Here is a 12,500-nt window from a genome sequence, read left to right on the forward strand (position 1 = left end):
TTCAGTCACACACATCACTACATATGGAGGGAATTAACTATGGATGTAATGCTCTGCTCTGGATGTGTTTAGCATGTAATATGTCACTGTGTGTTTGTGTGTATTATGTGTTTTTATATTTGTGTGAAAAATGTGTGTGTGTGTGTGTGTGTGTGTGTTACCCAGGTAGCTGTCGTCGTGTGTGTCTGCAGCCGCACTCGTGTGTTTCTCTCCGGGGATTCGTCTCAGCACCGCCTTCAGAGAGTAACCGTTCAATATCTCTGCTATGCCCGCAGTCATCACCTGACCTACACACACACAAACACACACACACACACACACACACACACACACACACACACACACACACACACACACACACACACACACACACACACACACACACACACACACACACACACACACACACACACACGCACAAACAAGGAGAGTGTGACATCTGTTTGTCACCAGCAGTTTCAGCTCGAACCAGAGCCGGGCATAAAATTGGTTTCAAACACTCAAAACTTATACTGTATATACTTTGTTGTACATCAAACAGCAAAAGTAGCTGACAAGCGCACATCGTGTCACAATTCAATGCAATGTGAGCTTATAGATTGGCGTAGATCACTTATTTTCACAGAATGTTCACCTATTTTTGCCCAATGTTCACCTATTATTACATACCCAGAATAGGGACGCCAGGGTTCATGGTTGATATGATTGCTTATGGTTAGTTTAGCTTTATTATTTATTAAATGGTAGAGATGGGACATTCCATTATTGTCTTCAGCAAAGTACATATTTCTAATTACACCTAAACACTAACATGTCAACATCTCATATATAAAGCCAGTATGGCTTTTTCCCCCAGATGTTTGTAAAGTTTGCATTTGCAAAGTACATACAAATCTCTTCTTTTTTTTCACGCACGCACGCACGCACGCACGCACGCACGCACGCACGCACGCACGCACGCACGCACGCACGCACGCACGCACGCACGCACGCACGCACGCACGCACGCACGCACGCACGCACGCACGCACGCACGCACGCACGCACGCACGCACGCACGCACGCACGCACACACACACACACACACACACACACACACACACACACACACACAGTAAGGTCAGCACCTCCTCCAGCAGACTCCCATTACCAGCTCCCACTCAAACTATCAGCTCGGAACATAGACTCCCATCTTCTCAAATTTTATGTGCACATGTCCACACACACACACACACACACACACGCACACACACACTCACACACACACACGCACGCACGCACGCACACACACACACACACACACACTCCGTGACACATCAAAGAGCTGTAGTGCTAACGGCAGGACTCATCCCCAAGGACAGCTAAAAACACACACACCCTGCTACTACACACATTCTGCTAGAACACACACTGTGAACATACACACTTCTGCACAGAGAGCAGAAAACATCCTCTGAATGTTGCTGAAAACACAGCAGAATGGATGTGTGTTTGTGTGCGTGCACACGCACACACATGTGTGTGTTTCATGTGTCTATGTGTGTGTGATGTAGGGTATGTGTGTGTCTACATCTCACATGTGTGTATGTAGCATGTATTGTGTGTGTGTGTGTGTGTGTGTGTGTGTGTGTGTGTGTGTGTGTGTGTGTGTGTGTGTGTGTGTGTGTGTGTGTGTGTGTGTGTGTGTGTGTGTGTGTGTGTGTGTGTGTGTGTGTGTGTGTCCATTGTGTTGAACTAAAGGTTGAACAAACAGAAGACGTTATCTACAGCTGACCTCCACCTCTCCTCTGTCATCCATCCTGCTTAATGTGTGTGTGAGCGTGTCTGCCGACAGACAGAGAAACGAGCTCTCTTACCCTCCACTCCTCCTCTCTCTCTCTCTCTCTCTCTCTCTGCTCTCTCTCCCTCTCTCTGTGATGTCTCTCTCTCTGCTCTCTCTATCTCTCTTTCACTTTGTTTGCCCCTCTCACTCTTTTCATCCGATCTTGATACCAGCTCATTACAGCGATGCAAACAGATCCCATTCTGACATAATTAGACAGAGTTGTAATTCTATATTGTACCTTTGTTAACCAGTTCTACTCTCTATTTCTCCCTTCCTTTCTCCTCTCCTCTCCTTCTCCGCTCCTCAATCCAACATTGCGTTAACCACTTGAACCCCAACATCCCTATTCCGGGGGGCTACATTCGCAGAAAAGAGCAAATCTACAAGCTCACAACATGTCACTCATATCAGCTATTTTCAGCAAAGGGATTAGAGGTAAAAACAAGAGCAGACCAAGAACAGAGCCAAATGTGACGCTTACTGAGTATTGAGGGTTTAAGTGGTTAAAATGTCGTACCCAGGCCCAATAAGCATGAAGTGTAGCTGTAGGGGTCATAATTCAGTGTGTACTGTAAACGTACTGTAAATGAGTGGTCTGCACTGCAGAGGCTGGGATAATGGCTGTTTATTAGAGGCCATGAAACCCCTGAGCTCCCTGCCTCTCCAAACACTGGCAGGAAGTGTTTAGGACTGACTGGAGGCAGCCAGTCAGCCATGGCAAGACCAGAGAGCACAGCGGAAACCTTGTATGTCCAAAACCCTTCCTTTTTTATTATTATTTAAAACAAACATTTAAAAATAATGACAATAGCCAATCTGCAAGCTCTATTTGCACTACTTTTGTGTGACACACTTGTATGATGAAGTAGGACATTAATTTACAAACAAAAAAACAAAAAAACATAGAAAGTTGAAATATGGAGACGCAAGGTTTCTGCTCGACAGCTACAATGTAATATAGAGGGAGAGAGAGGGAGAGAGAGAGAGGGAGAGAGAGAGAGAGAGAGAGAGAGAGAGAGAGAGAGAGAGGGAGAGAGGGGAGAGAGAGAGTCTGCAGTCCATTAGCTCTGATGATGTTTTAATGTATCAGATGCCAGGGTGTATCATCATTACTTCTCGTTATGTAATATCATACTGACGTAAACAAAATCAATCAATATTTAAAAGGCCATGAGGACATAACTTTGGAAAGAACTTAAAATAGTCACTTAGTTTGATTTATTTGACTACAAAGTCAAGTTTCTAAACTCTCACATTCCTCTCGGAATGGCTCTCAGTGAATTCCAGTCCAAATGATTTATTCACTGCCAGATCACAAATAACCATTAATACAGATCAATACAGACACCTTTTCAGTGTCTCCCCTCCCTTCCACCTCCCTTTCTTCTGTCTTTCCACCCCCCCAATCCTCTTCTCTCCTTTCGCTGTCTTTCTTTGTGATCTCTAGTGAAAACACAAGCTCTCTTATTGGAGACAAATGAAGTGTTGTGGAGGGACAGAGCAGGGTAAAGGTGAAGGGATGAAGGGGCGAGAGAGAGAGAGAGAGCGAGCGAGCGAGCGAGCGAGAGAGTCACGAGCAGTATGTCATCTTTAAATGAGGATAAGTGAGCAGGGAATACAAAGAGACAGACCTTCAACTCCACACACACACACACACACACACACACACACACACACACACACACACACACACACACACACACACACACACACACACACACACACACACACACACACACACACACACACACACACACACGTGTTCATAATTGCATATGGCGTGGGTGGGTATGGGTGTATTTATGTGCATGATGCATGTGTATGTAGAGTAGACCAAGGAAATCCATCTCTCTCTTTATTGTTGTTCTCTGTCACTTTCTCTCTCTCTGTGCTTTTCATTTATCTTTCTCTCCTCTGCTTTGTCAACAGAGGCTGAATCACTCACTTCATGTCTCTCTCTCATTTGTCCTTTCACATCTGTGTCCCTCTGTCCTTGTCTGTCATGTCCATACTCTCTTTTCTACTCGCCTCTGCATGGATTTAACCCCCCACCACTACAATATATGTGGTGCTCAATCTTTGTCATGTCAAGGACCCCCAAAATTATATGTATTTGGCCGCGGACCCCCATCAAAATATTTTGTTCCAGGGACCCCCAGAGGCAACGATTCGAGTTAAAAATGTTCGCTTTAAAAATATATATATTCAAAGATTTGCACACAGCAAATAAAAATTACACAGTTCCAGGTCTAAATGGGTTAAGCTCATGACTTATGTCACATGACCTCCACTGTCAAATTCAATTACAAACGAGAAGAATGCGCTCAGTAGAGCGCAGCATTTGTCCATAAAGTGTTTGACCCCCCTTTGGGAAAAGGATCCATTTAATATTGTCTTTTTTACAATTAAACAACATTTTCACCATGGATTAAAATACTAAGCTGCAGATTGCAGTTGCAGTCTGCTGAATGCGTAACCACTTAAACCCTATATACTTCATTGATCAGAGTCCCCTAGGGGTCCATCCATACTAGGCTCTACACCAAATCTCTTCAACTCGTTGCATTGCGACGTGTTGAAGATCAGCTGTTTTCGCTGAAGGTTTGCCCCAGAATAATAGGGACCTTCCCCTCTGCCAAGCCTGCCTTTGACCCCCCCCCCCCCTCTCTCTCTCTCTCTCTCGCTAAAGGGCTGCTTCTCGCTGGGGGGGCGGGGTCCTCCACGCATCATTACCCAGCGATCAGCTCATTATAACGCCCCAACACTAACTTCCTGTCTGACTGTTACACAGAGACAGAGAGAGAGAGAGAGAGAGAGAGAGAGAGGGAGATAAATAAATATTCGATCTCACTCTACGCTAGTCTCTCTCTTGGGATGAAACTGCAGAGCACTGATGAAGTGTGTGTGTGTGTGTGTGTGTGTGTGTGTGTGTGTGTGTGTGTGTGTGTGTGTGTGTGTGTGTGTGTGTGTGTGTGTGTGTGTGTGTGTGTGTGTGTGTGTGTGTGTGCAGTGCATTGTGTGAGTGTGCTGAGTGAGTGAGATCTGTGACTTACCTTGCCAGTAGAAGCTACCTGGCCCTCCAACTACCAGCGTTCCTTCCTGGAAGACAGGGATTGGTCCAGATTAGTCACATGACATGAATCTGAGAAATTACAGACATGGGACCTGAAAGGTACATAACATGTGTGTGTGTGTGTGTCCATCAAGTACATCCTGTAGGGAATGACAGCTTCCTGTATGGGGTACAGAAGAGCCACGAGGAAGGACGTAAAAGTTCACACTCGCTGTACTGTCAAGAATGTCCCTGTGTGTGTGTGTGTGTGTGTGTGTGTGTGTGTGTGTGTGTGTGTGTGTGTGTGTGTGTGTGTGTGTGTGTGTGTGTGTGTGTGTGGTCTCTTGTGTGTGGTAGGTTGGGATATGACCCAACCTACTACTGTTTGTTGACAGGAGAGGAGAGTCCACTGTTGACAAATGTGACCTCATCTTCCTGTGTCGTACATCTATTGTGTGTGTGTGTGTGTGTGTGTGTGTGTGTGTGTGTGTGTGTGTGTGTGTGTGTGTGTGTGTGTGTGTGTGTGTGTGTCTGTGTGTGTGTGTGTGTGTGTGTGTGTGTGTGTGTGTGTGTGTGTGTGTGTGTGTGTGTGTGTGTGTGTGTGTGTATTTTATGGGTACCTTGGTAAAATCCACACTGAAGCCAGCCTGACAGAACCCCTGTCCCTCTGGATCTGGGTCATCTGAGAGAGAGACACACACACACACACACACACACACACACACACACACACACACACACACACACACACACACACACACACACACACACACACACACACACACACACACACACACACACACACACACACACACACACACACACAGAGCGAACATTAAGTTGGTGCAACAAGTATACCGTTCCATTTGGCATTTAGCAGGCGCTCTTGTGACTCAGAGTAAGCATGAACCCTGGTCAACAAACAACAAGGTATACAGTGTAGTCACATAAGTAGAGTGCAAGGAGAACAATGTAGTGCCTCTAAGGAACTAGGATACCAGATACGTAGTTTTGTTCAACGTTAGTACCAGCAGTAAGGAACTCACCAGACAACACTTCTGTGATCCTATAAGGACCACACAAGGACAAAGTACCATGGCTGAAATACAAATAAGATGTGAACCACTTAAACCCTGTATTGAGATTGTAGATCAGCTATTTTTGGTGAATGTGCCCCCCAGAATAGGGCGTTCAAGTGGTTAGTAAGAGTGATAAGAGAGAAGGAATGAATCAGGAGAGTGCAGGGTTAAGGTTTCCGCCACTGTGGAGAGAGACTGGGGTTCAATTCCTCCACGGTGCCTCCGGCTTGGCCCGGGCGTTCCAACATACACAATTGTCAGTGTTAGCGGCTGGGAAGCCAGGTGGTGATGGCAAAACATTTTCTTTTCACTATAGCGACTTCTACAGGTTGGCCTGTTCAGCAGTTCAGCAGCTGAACTGGGAGGGATGTCTTGTTCCTCCGCATGGGTTACACCCTCCTAGTGAATATCAGAGGAGACGTTTTAGTTTCAAGAACCCCCATAACTCTGAGAGCGTACAAATGGAACCAAATGGACCCGTAAGGGTCCATTTGGTTCCATTTGTACGCTCTCAGAGTTACAGACCTGTAAGGGTCCATTTGGAACCCCCTCAAGGAACCCTGAGGGTCCGCGGACCCAACTTTGAGAACCACTGGTCTACACCCTCCCCAAGACTAACAGTAGGTGTTGGCAGTGAACCCCAGCACTCAGGTATTCACTTACACATTAAACAAAATATACATCATACAGACATACAGTATATATGCCAGTGTAACATAGGAGTATTTGTCTACTTTCTAATACGACATTTTATGTCTATATACAGTATATATATACATATACATATGTAACGCCCTGGAATCGAACCCAGGTCTCCCCGCGGAAAGCCTACATCTTAAACACTAGCCTATAAACAAGCCAGAACACAGGAGTCCATCCCCATTTCAATATGTTACGTTAGACCACTGAGAGATGGATTGCTGAGGTGGAGCGCAACACCTATACCGTCAGCTCCCAGTATGTACCGCAAGACTTGCCACACCCAAGCCGTGCTACTCATGCGCTGAATTGACGGGATCAAACCGTTGAAAGGCGAACGCCCGCGAGCACACACATTTAGTAACGCGTCCAAGAAAATGAGCGCTCCTTTTACAAATTGCCTGGTTTTACAATCGTACTGTAATATTATATTACATATATCGCATATATATATATATATATATATATATATATATATATATATAGAGAGAGAGAGAGAGAGAGAGAGAGAGAGAGAGAGAGAGAGAGAGTAGAGTCTGCAGTGTGCTGTTTCACTGTGAATGAGTTGTGTACGGTATGTGCTGAAGTGATGGTGAACGATGTAGCAGCCACTTGGGTTTGTCACTGAACCGTCGTGCCAAAGTAAATTCCTGTTATGAAACCTCATACTGGGCAATAAAGTGTTTGTGATGCAGAGTTCTGATAAGTGTCACGCCAGCCAGAACAATGCTGTAGCTCAGCTTGTACAGCTCTCTGTACTTGAGTACTGAGAGCATGATGGACTGACTTCAGCGGCCATCCAATAAAACGCACAGTCAGCATAGGATTTACTAACTCCATAAAACAAAGAGGAACTCGATGTGGTTTGAGGGGATATAACGTTTGTAAATGGGGAAACACTAAAAGTGTGTTTATCTAAAGGAGAGCATCCAAGTGAGCGGTTGCGTGTGCGTGTCTGCGAGAAAATGCTGCACGCATAATGAATTGTTCTCAGTTTCAGAGGCACCCCAAGGCCCAAGGGGAAGCTAAATGACTCGTAAATATGTGTGCGCGTGCACACACACACACACACACACACACACACACACACACACACACACACACACACACACACACACACACACACACACACACACACACACACACACACACACACACACACACACACACACACACACACACACACACACACACACAGGTTTTACATGCTTAACCTTAAGGTCTTAACCTAACTTTAACCTAGCCGTAATAATGTCAAGATATCCTTAAGAGGACAGCCAGTCCTCATAAAATAAAGATAGAAGTAAAGAACATGTACGTGTGTGTGTGTGTGTGTATGTGTGTGTGTGTGTGTGTGTGTGTGTGTGTGTGTGTGTGTGTGTGTGTGTGTGTGTGTGTGTGTGTGTGTGTGTGTGTGTGTGTGTGTGTGTGTGTGTGTGTGTGGTGATAAATTTAGGCCAGGATTCAGATTCATTGCAAAGACATCTTTCCTTGGCCTAAACACTGTGACCCCCACCCACCCACACCCACACCCCCACCCACCCACCCACCCACACCCCCACCCACCCACCCCCCCACACACACCCACCCACCCACCCACCCACCCACCCACACACACACACACACACACACACACACACACACACACACACACACACACACACACACGCTCTACACCTCCTACACTAGCGGGAGTATTGTGTGTTGAATCTATTTCTCTCCGGAGGACAATTAAGGTCTTGATTACACTCTTTAGCATAAACAACATCAAACACACCTTTAAATAACCTCACCGTCACAACTGCTTGTGTGGGGTGGGTGTGTGTGTGTGCACATAGGCAGTGGCTGTATGAGCACATGTGTAAGTGTATATATATATACGTATGTGTGCGAGCACTTTTCTCTGAATATGCGTGTCTTTGTATGTATGCGTTTGTAGTGTGTGTGTGTGTGTGTGTGTGTGTGTGTGTGTGTGTGTGTGTGTGTGTGTGTGTGTGTGTGCGTGCGTGAGTGCGTGTGCACACGCACAGGCGACATGCGTGTTGAGAACAGCGTGTTTGATGTGTTGTTTATGATGCGTCACCCGATAGCCAGCTTGGCTCCTTATCGAGCACTCACACACTCATATCACTGTCCGGGGTCAAAGGTCAACACAGAAACACTGGACTGATAAGCGTGAGAGAATGAGAGAGAGATTCAGGGATGCAAGGAGGGGGGGGGTGGGGGGGCGAAGGACCCCCAGTTTGACATGCATTTAGCCACGGACCACTATTTGTTATAGTTTTTATCTCTGGGCCCCCAATCTACACTCTATCTAAAATCCTCAATGTTCATTTAACTCCAGCCAAATGGACCCGTAACCATTTGGTTCCATTTGTACACTCAGAGTTACCCGTAACGGTCCATTTGGGGTCACCAAAACCCACGTTGTGGGCCAGTGGCATAGACACAGAGAATGAGTGAACCAGTGGCATAGACACAGAGAATTACATTACATTACATTACAGTCATTTAGCAGACGCTTTCATCCAAAGCTTATATAGACTTACAATACGTGCATTCAACATAGGTAGGGAACGAAACTACTAATCACCAGAAGTCTTAAGTGCATTCTGTTCTAAAACAAGAAACTAAGAGTATACCTAGCGCTAAGGTAAAAGTGCAATATATCAGCTACTGTATATGAGATGAAGAGAGAGAATGAGTGAACCAGTGGCATAGACACAGAGAATGAGAGAGAGATGTTGGGGGTTAGACATGGTGAAAACTAAAGGAGAGAACTAGAAAGAGAGGGTTTGGAAACAGTGAGACTGAGAGATGAAGAGAGAGAAGGTGGAATGGAAAGAGAGAAGATACGGCAGGAGAGATGAATAAAATGGTAGAATCAGAGATAGAGAGGGGGAGAGAAGGAGAGAGGGATAGAGAGAAGGAGAGAGGGAGGGGAGGAGGAGGAGGAGAAAGAGAGAAGATTCATGCAGTGAAGCAGTAAAACGTCTGCTTTGAAGAGGCCAGTAAACAGAGACAGAGACAGAGGGAGGAGAGACAGAGAGAGACTGACAGATGACAGAATGGAGAGGAGAAACAGAGACAGAGACAGAGACAGAGACAGAGACAGAGACAGAGACAGAGACAGAGACAGAGACAGAGACAGAGACAGAGACAGAGACAGAGACAGACAGACCAGGGACGTGCACAGATAGACTCTAGGTGGTGCTAGAGCCCTGCCCTTTGCCCTCTTGACCAGAAGTGCCCTTTTGAAAAAAAGAAAAGTTTTTTTTTCTTCAGTTTACAGCAGGGGCTTCAACCGGGGGTCCGGGACCCCTAGGGGGTCCTCAGAGTTACTACAGGGGGTCCGCCAAATCTTTATGTGATATGATTTTTCTTTTTACCATAACCACTCGAAACCTAGCATCCCTTTTCTGAGGAGAACTTTAGCCAAAAATAGCAGATCTACAAGCTCACAACGCCTCGCGCTGCGAGGCGTTGTGGGCTTGTAGATCGGCTATTTTTGGCAAAGAGGTATAGGTGTAGAGGGAAAAAAGAGCAGACCAAGTAAACAAAAAAAGTATAATTTACTTGAGCACCTGCCCCTCAAAATGTCTGTGCACGCCACTGAGACAGAAAGAGACAGAGAGAGAGAGAGAGAGAGAGAGAGAGAGAGAGAGAGAGAGAGAGAGAGAGAGAGAGAGAGAGAGAGAGAGAGAGAGAGAGAGAGAGAGAGAGAGACATATGGATAAGAAGGCAGGGGAGATGTATGGTGGAGTAATAAACCAAAGCCTTTGAAGACGTCTGTGAAGGACGTCAAACAGGGACAGAGAGACACACACACACACAGGGACTTACAGACAGACAGACAGGCAGGCAATCAGACAGAGACAGACAGACAGACAGACAGACGGTGACTCACTGGTCCTGCAGGGAGAGTATTCTGCGTAGGCGCTGAAGTTCTGAACGGCAACGTAACAAGTTCCCACCGGATCCTTCTCTCCACTTAGCTTCACTGTACGCCAGTGATACAGAGGAGCACAGGCCTGCACGCACACACACACACGCACACGCACGCACACGCACACGCACACACACACACACACACACACACACACACACACACACACACACACACACAGACGCGACGGTTAACGGTTAACTGCAGGGATGTAGACAGTCCACCCTCATGTCATGCTTTTTTCTCTGAGGAGACAGTGTAGGAGAGCTATGGGAGACCAGGATCCCAGTAGGGCTGCATGTGGATGTGGAGGTCAGATTACAATTTACCATTTGCAACTGAGGCATTTAGCAGATGCTCTTATCCGGAGTGACTTACAAAGTGCAAGATGAGAGTAAATGGCATGAACTCTAAGTCAACAAATGACTGGGTAAACGGTCAAGTAAATATAGTGCAAAGAAATGAATATATTACTTCAAATTAACTAGGATACCAGGTAAACATCACACCAAGCATCTGTCTAGCATTTGTTTGACAAACCAAATAGTATCTATAAATAACATAAGAAGTGATACGCAGAATAAGGAGTGCTACTGTATAGGGACACAAATGACTGAACCACATTCAACCCTGGCATCCCTATTCTGGGCATGTTATTATAGGCAACATTCTTCAAAACATTTAAAATAAATAAATAAATGAAAAGATCGAAATAATTGAAAACATTTTCTAAAATAGTGAAAATAGACGAAATGTTTGCTATTCGTTATACAACAAAGTACATAGGGCTTAAGTGGTTAGCCGTGAATCTCCACTGAGATTAATATTTCATCAGTGTGGTTTAAGGGATCTAAATTAGACCCCTCCCTCTCTGGTCTGTAACTCTGAGAGCGTACAAATGGAACCAAACGGACCCGATTACGGGTCCGTTTGGTTCCATTTGTACGCTCTCAGAGTTATGGGGTCCTTAGTTGAAATTAAACTTTTGAGAGACATTGTCTGGTTAGAATGGAAACCCTGAAGAACTGCACGTCACTTCCTGTCCCGCCGCCACTCACCACCACTTTCCCTTTGTGCGTTCTGACGGACGCTCCGAACCACTGGTGGGATTTGAACTCCAGAGGCTCTCTGCTTCCATTCACCTTGATCATCCTGTTGTCTACACACAGAGATAGAGAGAGAAAGAGAGAGCAATAATGAGAATCCCATTTATGCCAGATTCATACTTGGTTGCACGACACGGGCAATATTATAAATCACCCGTAACCACTTAAACTTTAAAGGGATATTTCACTTTCAAAAAATATTTGGGTAATTTTATAGTCTACTCAGGCTTTTGGGAGCACCCAAACAGTTTTTAAGTTGCTTGATCAAAAACACCCGTCTTTGGTTTTGGTGACTCACCCTGCCCTCATTTTCCAAAAGAAATATTACAAATAAATGAAAAAAGTAATGGTAAAAACACGGTCTCCTCACGTATTAGAAGGACAATGTCAGTCACCAGAACCAAGGACGGGTGTTTCTGATGAATCTAACATGGTTGTGAAGTTTGAACAAAAATGAAGTTTGAACACGTTGCGTTGTAAGCTTGTAGATCGGCTATTTCTAGAGAAGATATTTAATATCGAAAAGACACTAGTATAGAGCCCACAGGGAGTCCGCTCAACAACGGAATCACTTTCTGGTCGACTATGAGGCTACTGCTATAAGCGGCCGCTTGGGAATCGGAAGGTTTCAAAGTTTGATGCCCCACTATATAAAGGCACCATTTATCGTTTACACAAACATACTTTCTTGTACAACGAATAGCGGAAACAGCCGATCTATGAGCTCACAACACGTTGCATTGTGAACTTGTGGTTAACATGTAGTTGACATGTGATGCAGATCCAACCCAAC

At 45.4% G+C, this 12,500-nt stretch overlaps 1 protein-coding gene across 2 annotated transcripts in view; it reads right to left on the bottom strand.

Moving 5' to 3' along the window:
* Window positions 1–12,500, bottom strand: part of itga8 (integrin, alpha 8) — a 93,370-nt gene that overhangs the window by 73,212 nt on the left and 7,658 nt on the right. The window contains exons 3-8 of one of the 2 annotated variants that reach the window (XM_084051847.1): window positions 11,660–11,760; window positions 10,563–10,686; window positions 5,498–5,559; window positions 4,879–4,924; window positions 162–287; window positions 1–17 (exon numbers count right to left, since the gene is read on the bottom strand). The exon at window positions 1–17 is cut by the window's left edge and continues 61 nt beyond it. In XM_084051847.1, the coding sequence (XP_083907973.1) occupies window positions 1–17; window positions 162–287; window positions 4,879–4,924; window positions 5,498–5,559; window positions 10,563–10,686; window positions 11,660–11,760 (476 nt within the window). The remainder of the gene's footprint in view (window positions 18–161; window positions 288–4,878; window positions 4,925–5,497; window positions 5,560–10,562; window positions 10,687–11,659; window positions 11,761–12,500) is intronic. The other variant, XM_084051848.1, reaches the window with a different exon arrangement.

Source organism: Gymnoscopelus microlampas, assembly GCF_963454915.1.
Source record: "Gymnoscopelus microlampas genome assembly, chromosome: 3".
Classification (NCBI taxonomy): domain Eukaryota; kingdom Metazoa; phylum Chordata; class Actinopteri; order Myctophiformes; family Myctophidae; genus Gymnoscopelus; species Gymnoscopelus microlampas.